Raw genomic sequence first — 27,756 nt, forward strand, 5'->3', positions numbered from 1 at the left:
AAAGGTCTATCGTCTAACCAACAAGGCAAGAATGAGAATCGTTGCGGGAACAGAGTGTCAACAATAAGCAACCGCTCAAATCGTTGGTTCGGCAGCAGCAACATCATAATCAACAGCAGCAGCAGTAACAGAAGCCTTGTCAGAATCAACCTTGTCCTTAGCGTTGTCCTGTGGGGCGGATGCGCTGCTCTCGACGCCGTCTTCAGAAACAGTAGTCGCAGTTCCCGGACGCCGCGGCGCACGAAGCGACGAAGACCGCGGAGGGCGAGAAGGGCTTGATTCGAGGTCGGGAGCAGGGGCAAGAACCGGCTTGCGGGTTGAGGAGGGAGATCCGGTCTCCACGGCATGCTCATGCTCGGGGGTGTCGATGACTGGAGTCTGGGGCTTAATGATTTCGTCCGGCGAACCAGGAATAACCTCATCGTTAGGGTCGAATTCATCGACTTCCTCAATGTCTTCTTCTTCCATATCCTCCACGTCCTCTTCCTCTTCGATTATCTGGCTCTTTCGCGTACCGGGCCGTGCGGCTGCGGGATCCAGACCGCTGTTGTTTGGTTGCTGGCCTGGGAGAGGCGAGCTGACTGACCCAATCCCGCCCGATACCATCAGATTGGCCGTGTGAAGCATGGGACCTTTGAAAGCGGACCGTTTGCGTCGAGCAAAGACCAGGCTCGAGGATGGCGAAAATAGCATGGGTGCAGGTGCCGCCTCGTTGAAGACTGATCCCGACGGTCCTCCGGCCTGATTATCAAAACTTCGGGGTGGCCCGCCAGACCCTCGTACTAGCCGGATATTGCTTGGGAAGCGAGCTGAAGGGCCTGGGGTGGTGGGCAGAACCTTGAGGGATGAATGGGGAGATTTGGAAAGTCTGCCAGTTGGGGTGGGTGCGGTTTCTAGGCTGTTGGATGAGAGAGACGATGCTTTTGAGTGAGCACGAGTGTGATGAATGCTGCGGATCGAGGAGACTGAAGACGAGGTAGATTTGCGACCTCGCAACCCGGTTGATGAATGTCGGTAGTATGAGCCCCGCGGTGTGATCGGCGAGGGCGAAAGCGAATTGCGATTGCTAGAGTGCCCTGTGTTCAATACCCGCGTTTGACGCCCGTAAGAGTTGCGGTTCTGACGGTACGACGCGCTGCTGGGAGCAAGGCTGCTGGCCGTAGAGATCCGTTTGGCCTGGGTTGGTGTCACGACCTCCTCTCCTGTAGCTTCGCCAGCCGAAGACGAGGTGCCGAGGTTCTTTCCACCATCCTGGCTCTTCGCAGGGCTGTTCTTCTCAGACATAAACTTGCGGGAGACGGCCTTTGCATTCGGAGACTTCGCCCTCTTGGCCGATTCGACAAACCAATGTTTGAGTGAGGCCAGCTGGCTAATAATCGGATATTGGTGACGCCTGGTGCGACGCCGAAAGATACCCCCATGTTGCGCCAGTTCCGGCTGAGAGGCACTGACGTGAAGCATGCTGCCTCGCGATGGTCGCTTGTCTTTCGGTGGTGGAACAGGGCGTCGTCGGATTGATGCGTGTGTGTTGACAGACTTGATAGATTGGACATCCGCAGGCCGTGGCAATTCCATCGGTTCCGGTAGAGGTTCAGGGAGCGCAGGAAGTTCCGGAACGCCCAGCTGCGAGGGTAAGCTTCGTCTATCTCGGCGCCCGCGTTCCTGGAGGTTGCCGCTTGAGCTTGCTTCTTGACCTTCTTCGGCCACATCCATCAGGGCTGACGACCGTTTCTCGAATCGGCTACTCGCAGCACTGAGACGGCGGAGGTTTTTCGTGTCGGCTTCCCGCTCCCGGCGTTTGCGCTCTCTCTTGGCCTCCTTCCGCTGCTCCTTCTCAATCAACAGTGCCCACCATCCAGCGAGCGGATCGCATCGTTGAGCCAGCACGTTCTCAATGACTTCGTCGATGTTGACTCCGGCACTTTTCATTCGCTGCAATGTCGTCTTCTCCAACGGCGTGGTAAACGGCGAAGATTGCGGAATTTTCAGAATGGCCAACTGCTCCGCCGCGTGTTCGGCGAGAAAAGGGTGCGCCAGAATCTCGTCCAAACTGGGTCGGATCAACGGCCGTTTGGAAAGCAGCAGATTGATCAACGCCTTGGCATCATCGGGGAACTTGTCATCCTTGAACACCGGTTCCTCCGAGAGAATCCGGGTTTTGGTCACTTGGTCGTCATCCTCGTCAAAGGGGAGTTCGCCCGCCAGAAGTGCATAGAGAATAATGCCCAAGCTCCACACGTCCACCTTCTCGCCTGCGTACTTCTCTCCCTTGAGCATCTCCGGCGCGCTGTAGCAGATGGTGCCGCAGAACGTCTGGAGATAGCTCGCCTTCCCTTCATACTCGCGCGTGAACCCAAAGTCGCACAACTTGACACTCTCATTCTTGTCCAGGAGAATATTTTCCAGCTTGAGATCCCGATGCACACATGATTTGCTGTGGACATAAGCCACCGCTCCAACCAGCTGCGTAAATATCCGTTTCACTTTCTCGACGGGAAGGGGGCCGTGGTGGAGGAGGTAGTTGTAGAGTTCGTCGCCTAAACCATCGGAGTGAGTCAATTGTCAGCATCTTTCTTCTCCTTTGAAGGATGGGTCGTACCGGGACAATACTCGAGCACGAGCCAGACCAAGCTCTCAGTCACAATGACCTCGTACAGGCGCGCGATGTGCGGATGGCGAAATTGGCGGTGATGGTGGATTTCGCGCGCGAGATTGGTATCATCTTTGCTGGACGACTTGAGCACGACCTTGGAGCCATTGGTGAGTTTGTGCGACGCCAGGTAGACTCTGCCGAAGGAGCCCTTCCCGATCAGCCGGCCTAACGTGTAGTTCCCTACGCTGCGGAGGTCCTTGGAGGAGAATTCCCTGCGGAGTCTGGGTCAGAGGTGGGCGGTGATGATGGGTGGCCGGGGATGCGTACTTGAGCAATTCATTGTAGGAGCTGGCAAGCTGTTGGATGGAGTGGTTAGTGGCCCGACTTGACTGATAATCTCTCTCACACACACCTTTTCCTTCTGGTGCTGGCTTTGAACCCCCGCTCTCGTCCTGGGCGGCATGTGTCAAGGGCGAGCGCCAGGTGTGTTGGTCAGAGTAGGTATCGTGAAGTCAGTCAGTCAGTCATCAAGAGTCGGAGCCAAGGGATAACGGTGGAGTGGATCTGTTGCGTTTCCATCAATCAATGACGCCCCTGATGCCCCTTTCTGACTAACCTCTTTGTCCGACAATAATATTCTTCTACACGTGAGTTCGTTCCTCGGTAGAGGATGGATGTCTAATAGAGATTCGATATTTATTTATTCCAGATGTATGTACGCCCGCCCTTCAGTCAGGCACTGACTTCGCTCCGCCGATGCCTAATCGAGGTGACCCCCGGACCTCGCTTGGCCCGCTGACCGGCAATTGACCGTCCGGCCAATGGATGCCTCGGTCAAGGCTGCCACCAGGGCAGGGACTCTAAGTGTCGAACAGCGCTCTCACTGGCTCCCAGCGAGGGATCAACGCGCTCTAATCCCGGCTCACCCTGGAAAGCAAGCGACACCATTCCGAAGTACGCATGAAGCAGATCTAGATCCAATGAATTAAGCACACGATCCAATTCGGTGAAATCCCGATACTGACCTGGCGGTTCTCCTGCACACTTCCCAAAGCCGCCGATGATATGTTGCGTCTTCTCGAGGAGATATCGCCGGTTGCGCGTTTCGTCAACCAGAGATAGTCGATCCAGCATCTTGGGGAATCAGCGGATGGCCACGGATGAGAACAAAGCTGACCTACCAGGAGAGATGCCTCATTCCAGAAGGAATAGCAGGTGTCTGCGACCTTGTTGCATCGGCCGTTGAAGCCCGCACAGGGTATTGCGTCGCCATCCAGCGGTGTGATGTCGGGCAAGGTTTGGATCTGTTCGTCGAGCGATGTGCCGGGAATTTCGTCCAGTGCCTCATCCTCCGGTTCATCGCTAATCGTCGCTGTCTGTCTTGATACCAAAAATGCCAACAATGCTTCGAACTGTTTTGTGCCCGGTGTCAGGAGCGGCATCGGTGGTAGGTCACTGGGTATTCGGTTCAGCAGGGTCAAAGAACCAAGGGCGCAATATGTGTGGCCACCTGGATCACGTTAGAAACAGCACGTAAACCAAATGAATCAATCACCAACCATGCGCTTCACGGAAGGGAGACTCGGCCATGCCGCCATCGTATGTCTAGTCGAGGCAGATCAGCTTACGATCGCGCAAGATCAGACGAGAAGAACAGACCTGACACGCCTCAATGAACGAGACCAATTGCGCTACATTGATATCATCCACACCCTCCAGCCCTTTCCCACTTCTCCCGCGAAGGATATACCGCGTCCCCGCCGCGCAGCAACAGTATCGCAAATCCCGCCCACCCTCCACCCTCCCATCCACGCCGAGCACCTCTCCAAAACTCCCATCTGCGCGCTGCGTCTTCGGCAGCCACTGCAGACACGCCCTCCGGTCCACCCGCGACAGGTCATCGCCCAGCACAAGGAGAGTCACTAGTGCAAAGAAAGTGGCGGGCACATTGGCCGGATCCCAGACCGCATTCTCGCGATTGAGCTTCTCGCGCCCGAAATCCGTGCCGGAGAACCCGCGGAATCCGCCCGACGGTACCTGGCAGTGGTAGATCCAGTCGATATACCCTTGTCGTTCTGTTGGGGTGGTTTTGTCGTGGAGGACACCCAGGACGTCGAGTCCCGAGAGGGTCAGGTAGGCGAGGAGCATGCGATTGGAGTCATTGGAGGTGTAGAGGGAGGGCAGGAAGGTCTTGAGACAGCGTAGGTAGTACTTGACATGGCGCTCGGTGTGGAAGGCCATGATATGGTGGCCAGAGGTGATGTTGAGGAGAGCACGTCGAGCCCGCGGATCGTCCCCACATCGGCCGTCACTTCTCTTTTCCTTCCTCCCTTGTTCCTTTCCCTCACCCGTCTCTCACATTTGTCGCACACCACGACCATGGTTTTGATCTCATCCAAAACCCTCATCCAGGCACATGCCGTGCTCCTGCTAGTCATCGCGGGTTACCTCGTCAAGAACCCGGAGACGATCACCGACTCCGACCTAGTGTTTATGCTAGGCGAGAGCCTGAACATTGTAACTACGCCGCCAACGCTTTCTCGGCGAGAGACAACGAACTAACTGATCACATTAGAACTTCCCCTCAATGTCCAGCTCCCAAAAGACCAACCCCTTCACCTTCTGCGCCGTGCTGCTCTTCGCCGAGGCCCTCATCGACTTGGTCCTCCTATCCAACATCCCCTTCCACGAAGCCCTCGACGAGGCCCTACCGTTCATCCGTCCCCTGCGAAACGGCAATCTCCCCGCGGAGGATCTCCGCGTTTTGGAAACGCTACCCGAGTACATCACCAAGTCCTTGACGGTCTATTGGAACGTCTGGGTTGCCATTTCCGGCTGTCGGTTCCTGGTGTACGGCGCCCTTGCGTTCTTTGTTTACTATGGCCGTGGCGAATACATGCTGTCGTCGTATACCTCTGTAGTGGCGACGTCGGGCTTGAACCGGCTGAAGCATCGTGTGGTTTTTTCGTTTGGGTTTATGGAGATGATGACCTGGTTCTGGGTAAGTGCTTCTCTGCATCTCCCGTCATATTCGACAGGCTGACACGCCACAGATCTTCAGCACGCTCCGTGATGAGCGACAGGAGCGATTGACCAAGCTCCTGGAAGACGCTCGCGAGAATTGAATCGCCCTGCGCGTCGAAATGTACTTATAGAAGAAAGTGTCCTGCTCCTCGAACCGTGATTATTAATGAGGTAGTCTGGATCAAGACAATGCTATTGACACATATTATTCCGATGAAAGAAAAAAAATTATTCAGTCATTACCACCCTGGGGCACGCAGTGACGATCAACAAAAGGACCGAATTCTCTTGCCAACCCTCCCCGGGAGCCCATTCTTTTCAAACTATCATGACAACACTCTCATTCACCGTTGTGAGTTAAATACAGAGCCTAAACCAGGATGGCGAACGCGGCAGCAGCACCCGCCGCGGCCATCAAGGAGCCATCCTTGTTCTGGCCGAGCATAGCGACGTTGGAGGTGGCCGCGGCCGCGGCCGAGGACGAAGACGAGGACGAGCTAGTACCAGACGCCGTGCTGGATCCCGAGGCCGACGAGGCCGACGAGGCAGTGGTCTGCGCCGTGGTCGAGTTGCCGGTGGCCTCAGAGCCCGTGGCGGTAGTGGTTGTGGTCGAGCCAGTCGAGCCCTTGTCGCAGACGACGGTGTCGGGGATGTCGGTCACGCCGCCCGTCTCACAGATCTTCTTGGCGGCCTCGAGGGTTTCTGTTGATGATGAGTTTCATGTGCTTGAGGATTATTCACGCACGGTACTTACTCTGTTGGTCAGCCTTGGAGCACGCCGGTTCCACGCAGCAGGCCATGTTGTTGATGAACGACTTGGTCTTGCAGATGCAGCCAATGTCAAGGCCGCAGGCCTTGGGAAGGGCATCCAGGGCGCAGCTTTTCTGGGAGGTGTTAGTGGAGGTTCTGCGTCCAATGGGGAGCTTCCCGTACGGCGCAAGATGGGAGATCGCTCAGGCCCTGGGCAGCAGCCGAGGCGACGAGGGCAGCGACAGCGGTGATCTGGAAGAACTTCATGTTGAGTGTAGTCGAGAGGAATGAGGAATGGGAAAGTGAGACAGATAAAGGAGGAAAAGGGAAAGGGAAAGAAAAGGAGAAAGATAGGCAACTAAACCCGTCCCCGCCTTTTAAACTGGGGCGAGTGCACGGGCATTCAGGGACCGGGTCATGGTGGTACCCCCGTTACCTACCCTTTCTCGCTCTCATACCCCGTCCATACACCGTTCTGACGCGCCCTTTTCCCTTTCCTTTCCCCAGGTTTGGCTTCGACCAAGCAATCCCAAACTGTGCCGCGTCGTGCTCCACTCCATTGGCTACGGACGAGTGTGAAGCCTCGGCCGAAGCCACTAGCGAATAGTTCGTCCACTTAGTTCTTCTACCCTCTGTCGATCGGCTTCAGGGGCTGCACCTCACCGCCGTCACACCGCAGGCGCCCCCTCCCTCTAGCACGTTCGGACCGGTCTGTACGACGACGGAGAGAGCTAGGAAAAGCCTTGTGTGACTAACAAGCTCCCCAACTACCGTGATGCCGGCCTAGCCTTGTTTTCCCCTCTCCACTCGACTTTGTACTTTTCTCTCTGACAGACGACATTCCCCACCATGGGTCTCGGGGTGCTGGAGGATACGAAGCTCGCCCAGGTGCCGGGTGAGAGTGCCTGCGAACGGGTGAAGAGCGTAGCTAATAGTGTTGCTGTCCAGGTACCTCCGATGTCTACGACCAGGAGCGCATCGACGGTGGCCATGCAAACATCACCGGCCTCAAGTATGACTACTCCGGCAAAGTGCCCATCATCCTCGTGCCACAGCCGAGCGACGACCCCAACGATCCGCTGGTATGCATGCAACCATCCCATCCATGTTCAGGAGCTGACCCGAACCCTAGAACTGGCCACTATGGAGGCGAGACCTCATCCTCGCCGTCCTGTCGTGGGTGACGGTGCTCTGCACCACCCTAAGCTCCATCATGGCTCCCAACACACTCAACATCGCCGAGGACGATGATATCACCATCACCGGTGCCGCGCTGCTGACCGGCTACCACCTGTGCGGCGTGGGCGTGGCGGGAATCCTGATCGTGCCCACCGCGCGCGTCTGGGGCAAGCGCCACCTCTTCCTAATCGGGCACGTCTTGATGATCGTCAGCTGTGTCTGGGCCGGGGCCAGCGGTACAAACGCCACCAGTCTGCTATGGGCGCGCATCTTCCAGGGCGTGGCGTTGGCGCCCTTCGAAGCACTGGTCAATGCCTGCGTCGGCGATCTATACTTCCTGCATGAGCGTGGGAAACGCATGGCCGTCTCCAACGTCGCCCTGTTCGGCGCGGCGTTCTTGACCCCCGTGCTCGTCGGGAAAATCACCGCCACCCTGCACTGGAAGTGGTCATTCTATTTCGTGGCGATTTTTCTCGCGGCCGCGCTGCCGCTCATGTTCTTCTTTGTACCGGAGACTGCGTACCGGCGTGCGGATTACCTAAATACAGATTTCAAGCACAAGACCCAGAACAGGAACGGGTCTCCAGAGGCTGAGCGGCCACTCAGTCGCGAGTCCAATGGAGAAGAGCCGAAGAATCTCCCTATGGAGGGGTTGAACGGCATGTCGAGCACGCAGGTCACTGTGCAGCAGCCGGTTCTGGAGAAGGATTCATTCATTAAGACCTTGAGGCCGTTCAATGGACGCAAGACCGACGAGAATTTCTTCAAACTGCTCCTCCGGCCGTTTCCGCTGTTCTTTCATCCAAGCGTCTTCTGGGTAAGTAGCGGAGTACCTGCTTGGAACGAACACCAGATACTAACGGGCAATGCAGGCGTGCTTGATCCAAGGTGTCATCATCGGCTGGGCCGTCTTTCTGGGTGTCATCCTGGCCATCGTCTTTCTGACCCCGCCTCTGTGGTTTACCGAAGTCCAAACGGGCTATCTGTACACGGGTGCCTTCATCGGCTCCATGCTGGGTCTTGTGTTGTCCGGCCTGCTCAGTGACTCGATGAACAAAGTGATGATCCGCCTCAACCACGGCCGATACGAGCCCGAGTTCCGCATCTTGCTGGTTATCTTCCAGCTAATTTTCTGCGGCATCGGGCTCTACGGATTCGGCTGGACGGCGGGTGATGCAGAGCACTACCACTGGCTGCTGCCGGATGTCTTCCTGATGTTTATTATTATCGGCATGGTCATGGGTGCTGTGGCCGGGTCGCTTTACATCGTCGATGCTCATCGTACGTAACCTCATACATCATTTTGGAGGGTTATTGCTGACTGCTGGTATAGGGGAGATCGCCGTCGAGGCGTTTACTTGTCTACTGGTGTTCAAGAATATGTTCAGCTTCGTGTTAACCTTCTACGCCTACGACTGGTTCAGCCACGGCGGAGTGAAACACACCATGATCGTCGTCGGCAGCATCGAGGTGGGGATTTGTATGCTAAGTATACCCATGTGTAAGTGGTTTCCGCGCTTCACTCACTCGTCTCCTCCACTAACTGGATACAAGATGTCTTCGGTAAACGGAATCGGTCGTTTTTTGCTCGTCATGATATCCTTGAGATGTTGAATTTGTGGTAATTGATATGTTGTTACAAGGCGTTATGTTCGCACTCTCATGCAGTGATGTATATACCTAATCCGTGATGTATACGTAGAACATGTTCGGTTATAATCAATTACAGATGATTGATTATGTCGACCGTCTTACGCACTCATCACCTACTCCCTGAATGTATTAATTAATAAACCACGGACGTAGAGGACGTACTTCGTCCCCGGGCTCCCCCGCAATTTACCAAGCCCTAAGCGCCTCTATCCGCACCCAAAACATCCACCAATAGCATCGCACCCGGGGTATTGCTACCGCGAGAACCGAGAAAACGAAACCAAAATAAATAGACGCGAAACACTTCTCACTTGAAGAACATGAGCCAAAAATGCGCATCTTCAGTGTCTTTTCTCTGCTTTTCGTTGCGTTGCTCTCAGGCTTCGGCCTGGTCGCCGCCACCAACAATGGCAACACCACCGCCGTAACCTGGGATCCGTACAGCCTGTCCGTGAACGGCGAGCGGGTGTATATCTTCTCAGGCGAATTCCACTATATGCGCCTCCCCGTGCCGGAGATGTGGCTGGATGTGTTCCAGAAACTGCGCGCGAACGGGTTCAATGCTGTCTCCAGTGCGTCTTCCCCGAGAATAAATAGGCCAATGTGAACTATACCTAACCACGATTATGTACTAGTCTACTTCTTCTGGAGCTACCACTCCGCTTCAGAAGGCACATTCGACTTCGAAACAGGCGCCCACGACATCCAACGTGTCTTCGACTACGCCAAACAGGCTGGTCTGTACGTGATCGCCCGCGCAGGGCCCTACTGCAACGGCGAGACCTCGGCTGGCGGGTTCGCGCTGTGGGCTGCGAACGGGCAGATGGGCGCAGAGCGCACGAGCGCTGAATCGTACTATACGCGCTGGCAACCGTGGATTCTCAATGTCGGCCGGATCATCGCCAAAAACCAGATTACGAATGGCGGGCCTGTTATTCTCGTTCAGCATGAGAATGAACTGCAGGAGACGGATCACAGTCCCACTAATACTCTCGTTGAGTATATGGAACAGATCTCCGCTGTTTTTACTGAAGCCGGGGTGGTTGTCCCAAGTACCCATAATGAGAAGGGCATGCGCTCCGAAAGCTGGTCAACAGACTATGAAGATGTTGGCGGCGCGGTGAATGTCTACGGTTTGGATTCTTATCCCGGCGGATTATCCTGCACGAATCCAGACTCGGGATTCAATCTCGTGCGCACCTACTACCAATGGTTCCAGAACTACTCCTACACGCAGCCGGAGTACCTTCCCGAGTTCGAGGGCGGCTATTTCCAGCCCTGGGGCGGGTATTTCTACGACCAGTGCGCCGCAGAGCAGTCCCCCGAGTTCGCGGACGTATATTACAAGAATAACGTCGGCTCTCGCGTGACACTGCAGAGCCTCTACATGGCTTTCGGTGGCACGAACTGGGGACACAGTGGCGCCCCCGTCGTGTATACATCGTACGACTACGATGCGCCATTGCGTGAGACTCGCGAGATTCGTGATAAGTTGAAACAGACGAAGTTGCTGGGCCTTTTCACCAGAGTTTCGGGTGGCTTGCTGCACACGGAGATGGAGGGGAATGGCACGGGGTATACTAATGACAGTAGTATTTTTACGTGGGCCCTGAGGAATCCGAGCACGGACGCTGGGTTCTATGTTCTTGCGCATGACTCGAGTCCGTCTCGCGATGTGACGGACTTTTCGTTGAATGTCAATACTACAGCTGGTATGTGGTTTATGTTTGTTACAAGGCTTTGCTGACACTCGGGTGAAATGTAGGTGCTCTCACCATTCCGGATATCCAACTAGATGGCCGCCAGAGCAAGATCATCGTCACGGACTACCAGATCGGAAAGCAGTCCAGCCTGCTGTACTCATCCGCCGAGGTTCTGACCTACGCCACTCTTGATGTGGACGTGATTGTATTTTACCTGAACATCGGCCAGAAAGGCCACTTCGCCTTTAAAGATGCACCGGCCCATCTGACCTACCAGACCTACGGCAACTCACAGGTCAGCTCCGCCAAGGCGAGTTATGGGACCCAGTACTCGTATACCCAGGGACAGGGCGCGACAGCTCTCAAATTCTCTAATGGTGTGCTCGTCTACCTGCTTGACAAGGAGACGGCTTGGAATTTCTTTGCCGTTCCCACGACATCAAACCCCAATGTGGCTCCGCATGAGCAGATCCTTGCCCTAGGTCCGTACTTGGTTCGTGAAACTACGGTCAAAGGGGATACCGTTAGTCTTGTTGGCGATAACGCCAACACTACTTCCCTTGAGTTAGTATACAATGCATTGCATTTCTCACAAAGAAGCTCCACTAACGAGGCATTGCAGGGTATATGTCGGGTCTTCCAAGGTCCGAGCAGTCAAATGGAACGGAAAGAAAATCACCACCAAGCGGACAGCCTACGGCAGTCTGATTGGGATAGCCCCAGGAGCTGAAGATACAAAGATCTCGCTCCCTGCCCTAGGGCCGTGGAAGGCTCAAAACACCATCCCCGAGATCCAGCCCGACTACGACGACTCACGTTGGACAGTCTGCAACAAATCGAGCACCGTCAATGCCATCGCGCCGCTCTCGCTTCCAGTGCTCTACTCCGGCGACTACGGCTACCACGCCGGCTCAAAGCTCTACCGGGGCCGATTCGACGGCCACACTGCCACAAGCGCCAACATCACCGTCCAAAGCGGCGCCAGCGCCGGCTGGGCCGCCTGGCTGAATGGAGCATACGTCGGCGGTGCTCTGGGCAACCCCGATCTGGCCGCGACCTCCGCTCTGCTGCCATTTAATGGCTCCACGCTGCGCGACACTGACAATGTCCTGACCATCCTCATGGACTACACAGGCCACGACGAAGACAACGTCAAGCCCGCCGGCACACAAAACCCGCGCGGCATCCTCGGCGCCACGCTGTCCGACGGGAACTTCACCTCCTGGCGCATCCAGGGCAACGCGGGCGGCGAGGCGAACATCGACCCAGTGCGCGGTCCCATGAACGAGGGCGGGCTGTACGGCGAGCGAATGGGCTGGCATCTACCAGGCTACGAGGCGCCGCGCTCGTCTCCCACGTCCAGTCCCCTCGAGGGTGTCGCCGGCGGTGCGGGCACCTTCTACACGACGACCTTCCGCCTGGACCTGGCCGAAGACCTGGACGTGCCCATCGGCCTCCAGCTCGGCGCGCCCAACGGTACCGCGGCTGTGGTGCAGGTCTTCATGAACGGGTACATGTTCGCGCACTACCTGCCCCATCTGGGGCCTCAGACGCTCTTCCCCTTCCCACCGGGCGTGATCAATAACCGCGGCGAGAATTCCCTCGCCCTGAGCATGTGGGCGTTGACTGATCAGGGTGCCAGCTTGGATCAGGTGCAGCTCACGGCATACGGGGTTTATCGTACCGGCTTCGAGTTTAGTCGCGATTGGTCGTATTTGCAGCCCCGATGGAAGGACAATCGTAGCCAGTATGCGTGAGTGGTAGTATAGTTAGTTGTTAGTGAATGATGCACTGAGCCGCGGCATTTCCTTCCCAGTCAAATTCCTTCAGGCCAGAAACAGGGCGACGTTGGTGGTGGTTGTGCCCAACGTCACTCTGTCCACCGCCATTCCTTTTTCTTTTTCCGGGGAATCCACCCAACAGCTGTCAATAATCCGTCAATCAAGGAAACTAGACCAATTCACCTCCCCCTATCTTTCTTGCTCTCTTTCCTTCTTTCGCTCTTTCTGGATTTCCCCTCTCGATACTATTGTAGATACATGATACATTCTTTCTTTCCGTCATGGCTCGCCAATCCAGTATCGACCTCGACTCCCCCGGCCGGCCATTCGACAATATCATTAACTTCCGCGATGTCGGCCGCTCGGTTAACGAGTTCTGCGGGAAGCAGTCCGTCCCCTGCCTTGCCCCGGTATTAATTTACAGCCAAACTGACACGACTTGCAGAGTTCTAGCCGAGGGCATTCTCTTCCGCAGTGCCAGGGTATTTTTCTCTCCCGATTGATCTTTCAAGAAATGGCGTTGATGAATCTGTTTGTCTGTCGATTGTAGCTTGACGATGCCTCCGAACGAGATAAGCGTCGCCTTGCGGATGAACTGCATATCTCGACCGTGATTGATCTGCGCTCAAGGTAACTAGTCGCTCTCAGGCGAGTCAACGGTGGACTAACCGGCCCAAGAACCGAGCATGAAATGGCGAGTCGCAAACGCCGCTCGGAAAATGAGTCCAACCACTTTCGAGAGCCATCCACGCCGCAAACCCAGAGCCCCGTTGATGCCCAGGAACATCTTCTGCTCATTCCTGGGTGCCGGCGCGCTCTAATCAGTCTTACAGGCAAGGGATTCGAGCGGGCTCTGTTGTGGAAGCTGGATTGGTATAATTACGTGTTTGTACTCCCTCCCTTCGTCATCCTCCACCTATCTACTAAAAATACCAGGGTGAATGGCTCACATCTTACAGAAAAGTTATCGCCCTAGCATCAACGGGCTACCGCGAGACCGCAATCAAGCTCGTCGGCGAGCAAGTCATGCAGCCGCGCGGTCTGACCGGCCTAGCCCAGGACACGTTAGAGGCCAGCACCGCCGAGCTGCGAAGCGTATTCGAGCTTCTCGCTTCTGACCAGACGTACCCGGTTCTCGTGCACTGCACGCAGGGCAAGGACCGCACGGGGCTGGTCGTGCTGCTGATGCTGCTCCTCGTCGGGGAGACCGTTTCCCCCGCTGCGATGGCGGACGACTATACCCGGTCGGAGCCCGAGCTCGCGACTGAGTTTGATGAGCGCATTCGTGAGATTCGCGCCCTTGGTCTTGATGCGGAGTATACGCGCTGTCCGCCTGGCTTTGTCGACGCGACTACGCAGTACCTTGATCGGCGATATGGGGGCGTGCGGCAATATCTTACGGGCATCGGGATTGATGCTGACATGCAGGAGCGGATTCGGCGCAAGCTCATCTTTGGTGGGATATAGCCGCTCAGCCGTTCCTTTCTTTACTCTGTACAGATACGATACATATGACCTGGCAAGTGCATCACCGGAGCGAGTGCTTATGGTTGGGAAGAGAGAAATAATTTGCAAGGACACCCCTTCTTCTAATGTACATATCACGATGCCCACCACCTTCTAATACACTCCATGCAAGAACCATATTTGTGAACAGGTATCAAAGTAACCACAACTAGAAATACAAAACATTATCAATCATCATTGCATATGTATCATGTCACAGGACAAGATAAGACAACTAAAAGTGGGCGCCCCGGTAGGCATTGGTCGGGTTCGGGCCCGTCGAGTTCGTAGTCAGCGGCTCTTCAATAGCCATGCCATTGTGGGGTGCGTTGGGGCCCTCGTGCGCCATTTCCAAACGCTTTTCACCCTGCGGTAGATGCCTGCGGGTGCGAACGGAGGGGAGCAGGTCGAGAACGAAGGAGAGAATGTAGCCGGTGAAGACGAAGGCAATCACTAAGAAAGGGTTAGTGGACGATCGATGAGATAAGACGATTCGAATGAAACATACCCCATTCGAGGACCGCGGCCGGGTTCTTCCTCGCCTGGTTGCTGCTGCGCATGCATAGCCCAAACGCGATAGCGAGAGCAAGCTCGATAATCACAAAGGCAGCCTTGACCACGAAACTTGCCATCAGGATCTTGTGCTGCGAGCGGTAGAAGATGCCTAGCCGCAGGTACTCGGCGCAAATCAAGACGGCGCTGATGAGGTATCCGCCACTGACAAGACAGTTAGTCGCAGTCGCCCTATTCTGACAGCACTACTCACATGAACATAACCAGGAAGCCATCATGCAGATGATGGTGGTTCTTGGTATCAAATATCGATAGCAGAATCAGACCCAACGCGCCAGCAATGGCAAAGAAGATGGAAAGAATCGCGCAAGTCTTATCGAAGAGACCCTTGTTCGGAACCAGCTGGCCTGAATGTCGAAGCCATCGTTCCGCCAGGAATGACAGATCTAGAAACACCACGGTGACCGCGCTACCAGCGATGAACAGCGGCTTTAGTCCCGACGCCCCTATATCCGAGATGTATCTAATAGTTCCGTTAGCTTGATGGAGTCTCTTCAAATAGGTGAGTGAGAGAAGTGCATACGCAATCGTCTGTCCTTTCGACTCAAAGCTGTAATGCGGCTCGCCTTCCCTAGCCCAGGTGGCAAGCATGGCTATCAACATAGCTAAGTATCACAAAAGAGGTTAGATCATCAGAATCTAGTGCGCGGATGCCAGGTTCGCCTTACCAACCCACACGCAGGCCGAAATGACCGGGAAGACCCAGAACGAGATAACCCACATCGTTGCGACGACAGAGGGGCCGTTGCGAGATGATCAATGATCAGATCAGGACTGACAATGGCGCGATACGTGCGCCGGGAGCTAATATGTAGATGCAAACTAATAGACCAAGAAGTCCAATGCTTGCGCGGGCTAAATGACAGGGGACCGACCAGTGGCGAGTCGGCCAGATCGTAATCCGTGGACGGCTCACCGAGGACAAAATTTATACACGAATGGCCTGAAGTGGTATCACCAAAGCCCGCAATCCAGCGCTAAAAAATGGTCCAGAAAGGTTCAGCCGCCAACCAGCGCGCAGGGTGCGGGTGGCGCTCGGATGGCGAAGAATCCACACGGGGGTCGGGTAAATTTCGGGCAGGAGAGGGAGACGAGGTGAAAGGATGAGAATAACCCGGTGATAATATCGGATATCCTGTGAAGAGGAGGAGAGGAGGAAAGGAAAACAAAAGTCAAGAGTGGACGACGACATGGAATCCAGGAGGCGACGTCATCGGCCAGGTTTCCTCGCCGGATCGCCGGCTCCAAATTGCACAGCCAACGCCCCACGCTTGCGATTTGCGTGCGTAATCTTCATATTTTTTTTATGGGCCGCATTACATCGTACATAATGTTCTTGTCACATGTTTTATGACTGCCTGAGGAGCTTAAAATAACTGTTGAATTACTGTACTACTATATCCATGTTTGGCTCTATCCCTAGAGCCCCGTCTATTCAAGGAACGCCCTTGCGTGGTAAGAACTAAACAAAACAAGCGATTTTGAAACCCTTCGCGTTGAAAACACATGGACAGGAAAAAAGGGGCAACCTTGCGAGAGACACTCTCCCCTCAACGGCCGGCCCGTCGTCCTCGCCCACGGCGACTGCCAGAGACAGGCCGCTGGAAGCCCGACGGACCTCGGCGCTCAACCACCTTCACAATCTGCACTTCATCCTCTTCTTCTTCTTCCTCCTCCTCTTCCTCCTCATCACTGCTGGGGGTCTCCTCTTCCTCTTCTTCGCTGCTGGACTGGTCAGACTCGGTCTCCGATGGAGCTGGTCGCGCTCCCCGGGACTGGCGGCCGTCCATGGAAGCTCGATGACGAGAATGATATTCGGGAGGATAGCTCATCCGATTCTGTAGTCCAACTCGAAGGTCGGGGGGGACCGATGGCGGGTATTGGGGCACGTCGCTGGCGTATGGGTTCATCGACGCGGGATTGAAGTACGGCGGAGCCCATTGGGGATCATCTGGTAGTGGCCGCGCATACATTGGATGCTGAGGCATTGACTGCGTACGGCCGTTGGAAGGATATGGTGGGTATGTAGGTCGGAGGGGCGAGTTGGACTGCTGGGGCCGAAGGGAGTGCGTCGTTGGCGTCCGTGGTCGCGGAGCAGAAGATGAGCTCGTCGGCCGGCCATGCACGGCGCTTGTCCCCCACGGCCACATCCCTTGGGCATCAGGCGCAAAGGGTGGATAGCCCGACGGCTGCTCAGGCGGAGCTACCACTGTGTTGCGACGGGAGTTCGGCCGTCCCGCCGTTGGAGAGACGGAGTTGTTCGAGTTCTTCGAACGTCGAGTCCCGTCCGTCTGTAGACGCTTGCGCTCCAGAGCATCCAACTCCCGTTGCGACAACTTGACATTCTTCTTCCCCATCATTTGCGCACGGCGAATCCGCTCCAGCGCCTTCTCCACCAACTGATCCTCCTTGTCCCGCATTGCGAGTTGAACCGCGTAGGACACCGTGCTGTCTCCGTGATCATACAAGTCATAGTCGGCCCCGTCGACCACCGATTCGGTTTCGTCGTTCATCTCACCCTGGTCGGCCAGCCGCCGCCGTGCTCCCCGACCCCCATACTCCAGCTGCCGCATGTACGGCACCCGGCCACTGCGCACCAACTCCCGCTGATACTCCGCCTCGTCAACCTCTTCTCCGTCGCTCTCCAGCTCTTCCACCCGCGCCATACCATCCCACTGCGCCGCTCGTCCCCTGTTGTGTCTCCCCATTCGTGCCCCTGGTGGTCTTCCCCATCGGGGCATATCATAAGGAGTTCGCGGCCGACCACCTAGACCGCCTCCTCGGAAAAAGCATTCTCGATTGGCTTATCCATGAGGGCTGCGTGGCCGAAAACGGTTACGCCCGATGCCCCGATCAGCCACAGGACCGTCGCGATGGGTGAGGCCCAGATGCCCAGAGGCACGCCAACAATCAATAGACCCGTGTAGAGCTGGGACGTGCTGAAGCGGGAGAAGCCCAAGTCGAGATCGCGACCACCGAGTTTCCCGATGCCGTAGAGACCAGCCGTGACGAAGATGATGACGAACAACAAGAGCGGGTTGGTCAGCAAGCTGTAGATGCTGAGCATGACAAAAACGACGGCATAGTTGCTGGAGAAGTAGGACAGGTTGTAGTTGACACGGCTCTGGACCTCCCCGAAATTGGCAGGCTTGGACAGACGCTTCAGGTCGAGGAACTCGGAGACGGGACGCAGGTTGGCGAAGCGAGTGCTCATGGACTGGCTGCGGAGATTGTTGAAGCGGTCGCCAAAGCGCGAAGTGATGGCGTCGATGGGGATTGAGATGGCCATGATGAGGATGTGTGGGGGAGAGGAGAAAGGGTGAAGAATGAGAGACGGAGAGAATGAGTGAAGGTGTTTTTCCCCCTTTCGCGGCTGCCTTTTTTTAGTCACTCAGCTCAGCTCAGCGCAGCACGGCCCCTTTTGTTTGTCTCGGGCTTTCCGCTCTGGGCCAGTCGCTGCTTGCGGACATGACTACAGAGTATGGAAAGAGGAGGAGTAGTAGTAGAAGAAGAAAATCAATAATCCGAATGAACAAGAGAGAGATCAATTCCTCTTTATATATTACTGTTTGCCCTGGCGGTCACAATGTGATCTCGATTGGGCCACGTTGAGTGGTGGATCAGCCCGACCGCTTTTTTTTTGGACCCGTCACTGATTTGCCTTCCGACTTTCTCTCCCCTGTCGCGGTCTGCAACATGAAGCTCTTCGCCTGGACCCTGTGCTTTGCTCTGGTCGGGCTCGTCGCTGCCTGGTCCAAGGAGGGTGCGTCTCTCTCCCTTCTCTCGGGTTAACAGTGAGCTAACAAATTGTTTGCAGACTACGAGATCTTCCGTCTCCACGATGAGCTCATCACGGCCGAAGGGCCTAACATGACCTTCTACGGTAGACCAATGCCTCTCTTTTTTGTGCTTTACACCCCCTAACCCTTGTTAGACTTCCTCGAGATCCGTTCCAATGCCAACCAGGAACAAATCACCAAGGCCTACCGCAAGAAATCGCGCATCATCCACCCGGACAAGGCCAAACGCAACTTCATCGCCAACTATTCCAAGGACAAGAGCAAGGCCAAATCCAAGCATGGCGTGAATGTCTCCACCGGTCCTTCCAAGCGCCAGATCGATGCCGTCATGAAGGATGCCGACATCCGCTCCAAGCGCCTCAACCTCATCGCCAACATCCTGCGCGGCCCCGGTCGCGAGCGCTACGACCATTTCCTGAAGAATGGCTTCCCGCGCTGGAAGGGGACTGGTTATTACTACGAGCGCTTCCGTCCTGGGCTCGGGTCGGTGCTAACTGGTCTATTCGTGGTGTTTGGTGGTGCGGCGCACTACGCCGCCCTCGTGTTGGGGTGGAAGCGGCAGCGCGAGTTTGTGGATCGGTACATCCGTCAAGCGCGCCGTGCCGCGTGGGGGGATGAGTTGGGCGTTCGAGGGATCCCTGGGATCGATTCCGTGGGTGCCACTGCTCCTGCCCCCGCGCCTGATGCCGGTGAGGCCGGGGCTGTGGCCATGAACCGCCGTCAGAAGCGCATGATGGACAAGGAAAACCGCAAGGAAAACAAGAAGGGCGGCAAGTCGGGCGGTCGGGGCTCGGGCACGTCCACGCCTACGACTGAGACGGCACCAGGCACCACCACGGGAGAACGCAAGCGCGTCGTCGCCGAGAACGGCAAAGTGCTGATCGTGGATTCCATTGGCAACGTGTTTCTGGAGGAGGAGAACGAGGATGGCGAGAAACAGGAGTTTTTGCTGGATGTCAGCGAGATCCAGCGCCCCCGAATTCGCGATACGGTTTTGTGCAAGCTTCCTGTCTGGTGCTTCCGCAAGACTGTTGGTCGTGTGATGGGCACTACGGACGAAGTTGCCGAGGAAGAGGAGGTTGAGGAGGTCGACGAGGCCGAGGAGGCGGCGAATGAAGAAGTCAGCACATCTACTGGCACCAAGACCGGCGGGTCGGGTCGGAGAAGGACGAAGAAGCGTGCTCAGCGGTCGTGATTGAAGTCTAGAGGGAGACATGTCTGTGATATAGGCAGTATATCTTGGGTTCGGACAGTGTGGTTATTGCTTGTCTGCATTGAGCAAAAAGTTCTTTAGAGTCTCGATCCGTTGAGCAGCAGTGAGGATAGGATACCCGGTAGAGACCAAAATGACCTCATCTATGTACTTCTTTGAGATAATTCACACCGTATAGACTGTCCAAATGCAATCCCTCCCTGAAGTTCTACCGATCTAAGTGCTTAAACACATTTGACATCCTTCTTGTGAGTGCCATTAACTTGCAAAGATGGGCTCTGTATCGCAGGTCCAAGCAAGCCACTCCATTCCCTTGTGTGGGCCATTTTAAGCCCAGCAGAGAGAGAGTTGTGCTTCCCAGTTCCGACAACGGTGACTGTATACTCACCAGCTTCACTGAGCCAAGCCGAAAGGCTCTCGTCCCAGAAACTTGTCGCCAGACCGACGGGAATGGCTATCAGAATCTCCTGCGTCGCACCAGGCTGCAGTGTAACTTTCTTGAAGCCCTTGAGCTCTCTCACAGGACGTCCAACGCTGGAACTCGGAGGCGGAGAAACGTATACCTGAAGGACCTCTGCGCCACTGCGGGACCCAATGTTTTCTACTGAAACTGACACCTCAATGATTTCTTCCTTGATTCCACTGCGGCTCTCCAAGGGCTGGGAGATGGAAAGCCCCGAGAGACGGAAGGATGTATAGGACAGACCGTATCCAAAAGGGAAGAGAGGCTGCACCTTAGTCTTTTCGTAATAGCGGTAGCCGACGTAGATGTCCTCGCCATATAGCACCCTTCCTCGTTCAGAGCGATACGTCAGGTATGCCGGATTCTGCTCGATGCACTCTGGGAAAGTGACAGGTAGTTTTCCAGACTGGAATACAATGTTAGTCACAGCTCAAGATACAAAGTAGTAGTACTGACTGGATTCACGTTCCCAAAGATGACATCCGCGATGCCATTCCCAACTTCATTGCCGCCGTACCAAGCTTGAAGCAAAGCTTTCGTGCGTCGAGCCCATGGCATTGTCACGGGCGTACCACTTTGCACCACTACCACCGCGTTTGGCTGGGCGGCGAGAACCCTGTCAATCAGTTGATCGGACATTGGCGGGAGGTCCATGTGCGGTCGGTCAAATCCTTCGCTCTCCCATTCACCACTGAGTCCGGCGACTATCACTACCTGATCAACCGTCTTTGCAAGGTCAACAGCCTCTTGTATGGCCTTTTCGGTGTCCATCTGCCGGCATGCTCCCACTCGCAATCCTCCCGGTCCAAATGAGACCACTCCGTGCAACTTCATGTTGGAAGTCGGGGCAGTGCCGAAGTCAACAAAGACCTTGTACCGCTGATTGGCCTCGAGATATCTGGAGCCGCGCTCTTCTGGAGTCCCAATTCCGAAAAACGATGTTCCCTGCCGCTGCTTGGTCTTGTTGTCGATTACAAGCTCTCCATCAATGAAGAGTTCTCCGGTTCCAGCTACTGAGAGCCCAAAATCATAGGTCCCGCTCTCCGTGGGTTCAAATATACCCTCCATGGTGATGTAATAAAGGTCTGAGTGGACTTTCGGATGCTTGTAGTCCATCAAAAACACAGAGCTATTGGTCATATGCAACTCGTCGACTGCTTGTCGGTTCTTGTTGCTGGAGGGCTCAGTGAACACTCGAAATATGTAACCAGGTTGGCCATCCTCGGTCTTTAACTGTTGTCCCAGAAGTGGCAGCTCTTTGTGGCCGTACGCTCCCTGCGTGAAGTCTACACCTGCGGTGCAGCATTCTGTGATCCCCTCCAACGGCGTCACCGCATAGTATGCCGGGAGAGCCGCAGAGCCCCCACCACAGTAGACTGCGATCTTCGCATTGGGTCCCATCACAAGTGTTCTTTTCTTCGGGTCCAGAGGCAGAACTTGATCGTCGTTTTTTAGAAGGACAATCGACTCCGCGGCGGCTCGGCGAAGCAATTTTCTGTCTTCGGGAAGATCCCGTTGGGATTCGGGCGAGTCTTCCGGGATTCCTGACCTGGCTGCTAGTTGGATCATCTCGAGCACGGCGCGAACTCGGCTGTTGATAGTCCTCTCAGAGACCTTGTTCGAGGTGACGGCATGTACCAATCCCGGGCCTCGAAAGCGGGACGGACCTGGCATTTCCAGGTCCAAGCCGGCATTCACAGCCTCGGACACACTGTATGTGCCAAACCTGCTCTGGATCAGTGGTGGCCATATCTTGCTATAGGGAGAAGAACTGACCAGTCGCTCATTATCAGTCCTTTGTAGTTCCAGTCTTTCCGAACAATATCTTGAAGTAAATCCGGACTCTCGCTGGCATGGCATCCATTGACCTTATTGTACGATGTCATAAGGGCCCCGGGGTTGGCACCAGCAATAGCTAGCTGAAATGGAAGTAGATAGATTTCCCGAAGAGCTCGCTCAGTGACGAGCGAGCTCACAGCCACACGCTCATGCTCCTGGTCATTGCAAACGAGGTGCTTCGGGGTCGGAATGACATCCTCACTCTGCACGCCCAAGCAATAAGCAGCAGCCAAGGAGCCCGAAAGAACAGGGTCCTCCGAAAATGATTCAAACCCACGTCCTCCCAGCGGACTTCGCTGGATATTGATAGTTGGGCCTAGGATCACATGCGCCCCTTTCGCTTTGCATTCCAGTCCCAGAAGCTTCCCAAGAGAGTAGATAAGCCCAGTGTCGAACGAAGCGCCTAGAGCTGTGGCGCAGGGCAGACAGGCTGCGGGAACTCCGTTGAAGAAGCGAGTGCCTCGGACGCCATTTGGTCCGTCTGACATACGGATTGCCGGGATTCCTAGTCGTGGTATTGCGGCTGTATGCCAACCGTCGACACCTATGACAACAATCAGTGGTGCAATGGTATAAAATGAGGGAAGCATACCTGAAAGCAGGGAAACTTTCTCGTTTAGAGAAAGCTCTGCGAGCACGTCGTCAATATCGAAGTTTGACATTGTTAGATGAACAGTTTCTAGGTTGAGAAAATTGTTAAAAAAAAAAAGTGCTTATTTGGCCGGAAGATCTTATTTTAAAGAATGGCAAGTGTGGAACTTTCTCTTGTACAGAGTGTCCGATAAGAAAAGTAACACTGGAACGTTCATGCAACGCGGAATGTCGGGAAAATGGGTCTTGGACGGGGGCCAGACAATATCCACCCAGAAAAAGCAGAGTTACCTAAGAGATTCGATGTGCTTTCTATTTGTCCCCGTTAGAGCTACTTATTTAGGTCACGTTCCACTTCACCAGTGTTCCAAATTACGCGGTGTATCTCTAGCAGATGTGGCCTCCTCAAAGCGGTGGATACAGGCATTATGGACAATATCACATTTCTGAGTCTTCCTCCACCTCCAGCAGTGTCCGCAGAACATTCAGCATCTCAGATACATCCCTAGACTCCTCTTTCCAAAAATTTAGCATCCTTGTTACCTCAAGCACCGCTTCCTCCCAGCCCGGTGGTAGAAACCTAACAAGCTCGGCACGCCGCACAGCTGCAAGCAAAACCAGTGCACTTCGCGTGCAAGACCGAAGCATTAACCATGTTCCATGATGCCGGTGATAGAAGCCCATCCGATTCTGCTGGATTCTGTCTACACATACTTTCAGTCCCTTCTGAATAAAATGCTCGTTGCTGTTACGGGCGACACCGTGCATTCCTTCGACTACAAAGTGCCAGTACATCGTCTCTTGGCAGTCGAGAAAATGGCCGCTTAGGATGAATCGGAAAGGCTCGTATTGATCTGTGTCCGAGTTGCTCACGTCAAGAGATAATGTCTCAGGTAGAGATCCTAGCCTAAGTGCGAACAAGTCAGTCATCAGGAATGTACGAGCCTGCCAATTCGCAGGAGGTTTACCTACCATGCGTCTGTTTGCTCTTCAAAATCATGGATGGCATATTCAATGTTGAATTCAGGGTCTGCCGTGTCGTGTCTGTACAGAGTGTCCAGAATGCGATTTTTGAGCCTTCGTAAGGCAATTTCGGCGAGATAAAAGTACCAGGGAGCTTCATCTTTTGTCTTGAGTCGGTCCGGTGGTGAAGGGAATAGGGATGGATAGCTGAGATCCAAAACACCTGTTTGCGAAACATTCAACTCCAGCCGGAGTTCCCTGTCATGCAGTTAAGTCGCATGCTTCTTCACTTGGGAATCGAAAAGACCTACAGCTCAGATTTGAAGCAAGTCCAGTAAATCCTCTGTTTAGTATTCCATTCGTCTTCGTAGCTAGGCTCATTCCGTCGCTGGATGGAGAACCCTTGACAGCAGGCCAACGCTTGCACAAACATTCTCCATGCTGCGATTGGTCGCAATGTTGTCATGAGATATACACCGGCTAGAAAGAAGCACTGCGCTTCTATCACACCGCTGCTGCAGAGGAACGAGCCCATACGCTTTTGCGCAGCGCAAAAGTAGGCTTCGGCCTGAAGAAAAGATTTTGACTCGTGGAATAAAGCAGAGGGTACCCCTGGTCCGTTCTTCACAAGGGGCCTTGCAATCGAGCCATGGGCATAGATCAGAAGCTATTCCGAGTCAGTCGAGCACGATCGAATGGAGAAGGGGTGGTGACCAGTAGGCAGGACATGGCGTCCCAGCCAATGCCATTCAAACGAACAACATTGACATATTCTCTCACATCCTCCTCTTCTAGGGTGGGATTGAAGATGTGCACATCGTCAAAGAACCTCCTAAGCAGGCTGTCGGCTTCATGGAGGTCAACGTCAACCGAGATCGGCAGTCCTGGTTGATGTATATTCTCTTCGGGGGGGTTCAGCAAATGGACTTTTCGATTGAATTCGCGATCATCGAACACAGGCCATTCCAGAACTGCCTCGATGGTGATGAGAGGCAGTTTCCGCTGGGTTCTTTGGCCGGTTGCCGCGGAGCTCAAGTCACCATCACCGAGGGGGTTAGACGGCGACGTCGATGGAAAGTCGGCAGGCAAAGCTAATGGAGATGGATCCTGTGGTTTGCTTTGGATCAGGACTTCCAGCTCATCGAGTCGCTTCAAAATGGCGAGACTCGCAGGATCGAATCTGTCGTCTCGGTTAGTAGCCTTTCTCCGAAGCTCCGCGGATAATCTTAATTTATACAACTCACGTTGAGGGATCATTTTCCTGGTAATTACATTCTGCCCCCAGTCTCACGCATGAAGCGCACGAAGGTCGAGCGTTGTCGCATTTCGTCCTTCGGAAGCGGCAAGTATGGCAGGCTTGAGTGGCTCGCTTTCGGGGGTAAATCGCTGCCACGCGGGAATACTTTCGTTTCTGGGGATTCGTTTTGTTTGGGGTCTCCGATTGGGTGGGTAAATAGCCCGTCTCCATTCTCAGGGTTCCTCGACTGGAAAACTCGCAGCATTAGCACCACCAAGACCCTTTCCTCGAGTTAAGTACCCAGCGGAGTTTCGGCAGTGCGCGGGGTTTCGTGTTTCGACCGCTCGTATTGATCGTACGGCTAACCCTAAGTAAGCAAGCGCTTGGTTTGATTGGAGTTAGGGTTTCACCTCTCCAAACGCCATCATAATGTGGACCCCGACTCGATTGGTCGGAGCGGACTGCCCTTTCCCCCAGACAGGAGGGAAAGTTGGGGTTGTCGCGGGGGAACCGGGATTATCTTCACCCGACTCCTAATACGGTTGGTCTAATACGCTGGCGGTCATGAAAAGCCTAATACACACTATCACGCTAGCAGCTTCCACGCGGCGCCTCGTGTATCGAAAAAGCAAAGCTTGCCCGAGACAGAGGATAATGCCGTTGGTCGGGACATGCACGCCTCCAGCAATACATTCCCTTCCCTGCGGAGTCACGGATATCTTCTGCGTGTCTCTTTCTTTAGAGGAGAAAAATGGCATATATTTAGAGCCTGCACCGCGACGATCCCAGTTCTGATCAGCACTGCTCTCATTCATCTGCTATCCAGACCCAATCAAAACCATCGCGATCAAGATGGGCGAGACTGACGACAAGCCAATGGCTGAAGTCCAGCATGTCGACGACAGCCGCCCCGGCGAATGGAGCCTTGAAAGTGTGCTGCCAAAGACCGGCAAGCCATGGTATAAGCAGCGTCATTTCGTGCTGCTAAATCTGATGATGATCATTCCCTATCTATCTTCGACCACCAACGGCTACGATGGATCGATGCTCAACGGTCTACAATCCATGAAACAATGGCAGCATTTCTTTGACTTTCCAGGCGGTTCTCGGCTGGGCTCTCTGTCGAACGGGGTGATCTTCGGCCAGATTCTGGCTTTTCCAATTGCCCCGTGGTTATGTGACCACACTGGTCGACGGTTTCCCATCTTTATCGGATCGGCTCTCCTGGTCATCGGAGCGATCCTTCAATGTGCCTCACAGGACTATGCCATGTTTCTGGTCTCCCGCATGATCATTGGGTTTGGAGGTCTGATCGCGGTCGAGGCATCCCCGATGTTGGTCAGCGAGCTTGCGTACCCGACCCATCGTCCTGTCCTGGTGGGCTACTACAACAATTTGTGGTATCTAGGTGCCATGTTGGCTGCCTGGATCACATATGGAACGTACTTTATGGGACCAAATACGTCATGGGCATGGCGCATTCCATCGCTACTGCAAGGATTTTTTCCGTTGCTCCAGGTGCTCTTCGTGTACTTGCTTCCAGAATCACCCCGATATCTTGTGCAAAAGGATCGCCATGAGGAGGCTCGGAAGGTGTTGGTCAAGTACCATGCCGGTGGGGACGAAGAGTCACCACTGGTAGACTATGAGATGAAGGAAATCATCCTGCACATCCAGGCTGCCAAATCCGGCTCGAAAACTGGCTACCGCGAGTTCCTCAGCACACGAGGCAATATGCATCGTCTCTTCATCATCATCGCGGTGCCCTGCATGATGCAGCTGTCCGGCAACGGTCTGATCGCCTACTACCTCCACCTTATCCTGAACTCGATCGGCTTCACCCAGGACCCGCAGCAGCTGCGCATCAATGGCGGTTTGACAGTGTTCAACCTCGGAGTGTCGATTGCACTGTCCTCCCTGATGGAAGTGGCTGGTCGCCGAAAGCTGTTCCTTTTCTCCACGGTGGGAATGCTTACCTGCTACGTGATCTGGACCATTCTTTCAGCCATCAACCAGGAACGGGGCTTCCACGACACTTCCCTCGGGACTGGAGTTGTCGTCATGATCTTTATGTACCAATTCTTCTATAACGCGGGTCTCAATGGTCCGCCTTGGGTCTATGTTACCGAGGTACTGCCTACTCATCTTCGAGCCAAGGGCACGAACGTCATGCAGATTGCCTCCACGTGTGTTCTGATCTTTAATGGGTATGCAAATCCTGTTGCGATGACTGCGATCACCTGGAAATATTATATTGTTTATTGTTGTGTGATTGCCGTGGAGATTGTCCTGGTCTACTTTTGGTTCCCGGAGACTAAGGGGCACAGTCTGGAAGAGGTTGCGTTGATCTTTGACGGAGAGCAAGCTTTTGGTGTCGACACCAAGGAAGAAGGACCGGGTGAGGCCTGAGCTGATTGGTAGTTAGCATACTGATCTCCTCGTTCTGATTGTGAATGGCAAGCCACAGAAAGGCAATTGGTCGGTTCAAACAGCCACTTCACCTCGTATTCCACAATATAGAAGTAAAGCCTGTCACATGTTTGCTCCCCGCTGACAGTTGTGTGGGAAATCGAAAATTGCCTGGATATGAAGCTTGGCTCAAGCTAAGTTTGGACTTCCCCCAGCACCTCAGCACATCCGTAATCCGCAACTCCGCGATCTGGTCATCGCAGGAAATCCCAGTCCGTGTGCAATATGTTCGAGAGAATCGTCGTAGGTGCTTATGCAGAAGCCCCAAAATCAGCGGAGTAGTGGGTGTGCTAGTCGAGGAGTGGTCGGCATTGGATGGCTGAGATTGATCGGGCATTGTTCGACCAGGCGAAATGTGGCATGAAAGGAACAGGAGATGGGCCATTCTTCCATTACGGGCTGTTTTTTGAAGTGTGGAT

General features: G+C 54.6%; 12 protein-coding genes across 12 annotated transcripts; 5 read left to right on the plus strand and 7 right to left on the minus strand.

Annotated features, from left to right (window-relative positions):
- Positions 1-75: 75 nt before the first annotated feature.
- On the minus strand, positions 76-3,056 carry N7510_002287 (non-specific serine/threonine protein kinase; the record flags this gene model as incomplete). Its single annotated transcript, XM_056974214.1, has 4 exons — positions 76-2,537; positions 2,600-2,865; positions 2,921-2,949; positions 3,006-3,056. The coding sequence occupies 4 exons, from the start codon at positions 3,054-3,056 to the stop codon at positions 76-78; spliced, it is 2,808 nt and encodes a 935-aa protein (XP_056839331.1).
- A 371-nt stretch (positions 3,057-3,427) lies between these two features.
- On the minus strand, positions 3,428-4,834 carry cdc43 (protein geranylgeranyltransferase type I subunit CDC43; the record flags this gene model as incomplete). The annotated part of the gene is made up of 4 exons (XM_056974215.1): positions 3,428-3,727; positions 3,775-4,103; positions 4,153-4,198; positions 4,253-4,834. The coding sequence occupies 4 exons, from the start codon at positions 4,832-4,834 to the stop codon at positions 3,428-3,430; spliced, it is 1,257 nt and encodes a 418-aa protein (XP_056839332.1).
- A 138-nt stretch (positions 4,835-4,972) lies between these two features.
- On the plus strand, positions 4,973-5,718 carry N7510_002289 (uncharacterized protein; the record flags this gene model as incomplete). Its single annotated transcript, XM_056974216.1, has 3 exons — positions 4,973-5,110; positions 5,169-5,594; positions 5,647-5,718. 3 exons carry the CDS (start codon positions 4,973-4,975, stop codon positions 5,716-5,718), a joined length of 636 nt encoding a protein of 211 aa, XP_056839333.1.
- Positions 5,719-5,987: 269 nt separating this feature from the next.
- On the minus strand, positions 5,988-6,634 carry N7510_002290 (CFEM domain-containing protein; the record flags this gene model as incomplete). The annotated part of the gene is made up of 3 exons (XM_056974217.1): positions 5,988-6,319; positions 6,372-6,501; positions 6,551-6,634. The coding sequence occupies 3 exons, from the start codon at positions 6,632-6,634 to the stop codon at positions 5,988-5,990; spliced, it is 546 nt and encodes a 181-aa protein (XP_056839334.1).
- A 582-nt stretch (positions 6,635-7,216) lies between these two features.
- N7510_002291 (putative MFS transporter) lies at positions 7,217-9,171 on the plus strand (the record flags this gene model as incomplete). Its single annotated transcript, XM_056974218.1, has 6 exons — positions 7,217-7,262; positions 7,316-7,449; positions 7,500-8,363; positions 8,419-8,827; positions 8,880-9,047; positions 9,101-9,171. 6 exons carry the CDS (start codon positions 7,217-7,219, stop codon positions 9,169-9,171), a joined length of 1,692 nt encoding a protein of 563 aa, XP_056839335.1.
- A 359-nt stretch (positions 9,172-9,530) lies between these two features.
- On the plus strand, positions 9,531-14,150 carry N7510_002292 (Glycoside hydrolase family 35; the record flags this gene model as incomplete). Its single annotated transcript, XM_056974219.1, has 9 exons — positions 9,531-9,771; positions 9,835-10,911; positions 10,965-11,466; positions 11,525-12,655; positions 12,982-13,071; positions 13,129-13,165; positions 13,234-13,313; positions 13,362-13,568; positions 13,643-14,150. 9 exons carry the CDS (start codon positions 9,531-9,533, stop codon positions 14,148-14,150), a joined length of 3,873 nt encoding a protein of 1,290 aa, XP_056839336.1.
- A 274-nt stretch (positions 14,151-14,424) lies between these two features.
- N7510_002293 (Frag1/DRAM/Sfk1 family protein) lies at positions 14,425-15,353 on the minus strand (the record flags this gene model as incomplete). Its single annotated transcript, XM_056974220.1, has 3 exons — positions 14,425-14,642; positions 14,698-14,906; positions 14,956-15,353. The coding sequence occupies 3 exons, from the start codon at positions 15,351-15,353 to the stop codon at positions 14,425-14,427; spliced, it is 825 nt and encodes a 274-aa protein (XP_056839337.1).
- Positions 15,354-16,312: 959 nt separating this feature from the next.
- On the minus strand, positions 16,313-17,470 carry N7510_002294 (uncharacterized protein; the record flags this gene model as incomplete). Its single annotated transcript, XM_056974221.1, has 1 exon — positions 16,313-17,470. The coding sequence occupies one exon, from the start codon at positions 17,468-17,470 to the stop codon at positions 16,313-16,315; it is 1,158 nt and encodes a 385-aa protein (XP_056839338.1).
- A 59-nt stretch (positions 17,471-17,529) lies between these two features.
- On the minus strand, positions 17,530-18,051 carry N7510_002295 (putative COPII vesicles protein Yip3; the record flags this gene model as incomplete). The annotated part of the gene is made up of 1 exon (XM_056974222.1): positions 17,530-18,051. The coding sequence occupies one exon, from the start codon at positions 18,049-18,051 to the stop codon at positions 17,530-17,532; it is 522 nt and encodes a 173-aa protein (XP_056839339.1).
- A 407-nt stretch (positions 18,052-18,458) lies between these two features.
- On the plus strand, positions 18,459-19,757 carry N7510_002296 (uncharacterized protein; the record flags this gene model as incomplete). The annotated part of the gene is made up of 3 exons (XM_056974223.1): positions 18,459-18,525; positions 18,580-18,645; positions 18,697-19,757. 3 exons carry the CDS (start codon positions 18,459-18,461, stop codon positions 19,755-19,757), a joined length of 1,194 nt encoding a protein of 397 aa, XP_056839340.1.
- A 242-nt stretch (positions 19,758-19,999) lies between these two features.
- N7510_002297 (uncharacterized protein) lies at positions 20,000-25,099 on the minus strand (the record flags this gene model as incomplete). The annotated part of the gene is made up of 9 exons (XM_056974224.1): positions 20,000-20,644; positions 20,695-21,964; positions 22,015-22,621; positions 22,670-22,789; positions 23,421-23,575; positions 23,641-23,889; positions 23,943-24,298; positions 24,346-24,811; positions 24,876-25,099. 9 exons carry the CDS (start codon positions 25,097-25,099, stop codon positions 20,000-20,002), a joined length of 4,092 nt encoding a protein of 1,363 aa, XP_056839341.1.
- Positions 25,100-25,720: 621 nt separating this feature from the next.
- N7510_002298 (sugar porter family MFS transporter) lies at positions 25,721-27,277 on the plus strand (the record flags this gene model as incomplete). Its single annotated transcript, XM_056974225.1, has 1 exon — positions 25,721-27,277. One exon carries the CDS (start codon positions 25,721-25,723, stop codon positions 27,275-27,277), a length of 1,557 nt encoding a protein of 518 aa, XP_056839342.1.
- Between the last annotated feature and the right edge of the window lie 479 nt (positions 27,278-27,756).

This window comes from Penicillium lagena (assembly GCF_028827675.1).
Source record: "Penicillium lagena strain IBT 129212 chromosome Unknown utg000001l_segment0_segment0, whole genome shotgun sequence".
In the NCBI taxonomy this organism is placed as follows: domain Eukaryota; kingdom Fungi; phylum Ascomycota; class Eurotiomycetes; order Eurotiales; family Aspergillaceae; genus Penicillium; species Penicillium lagena.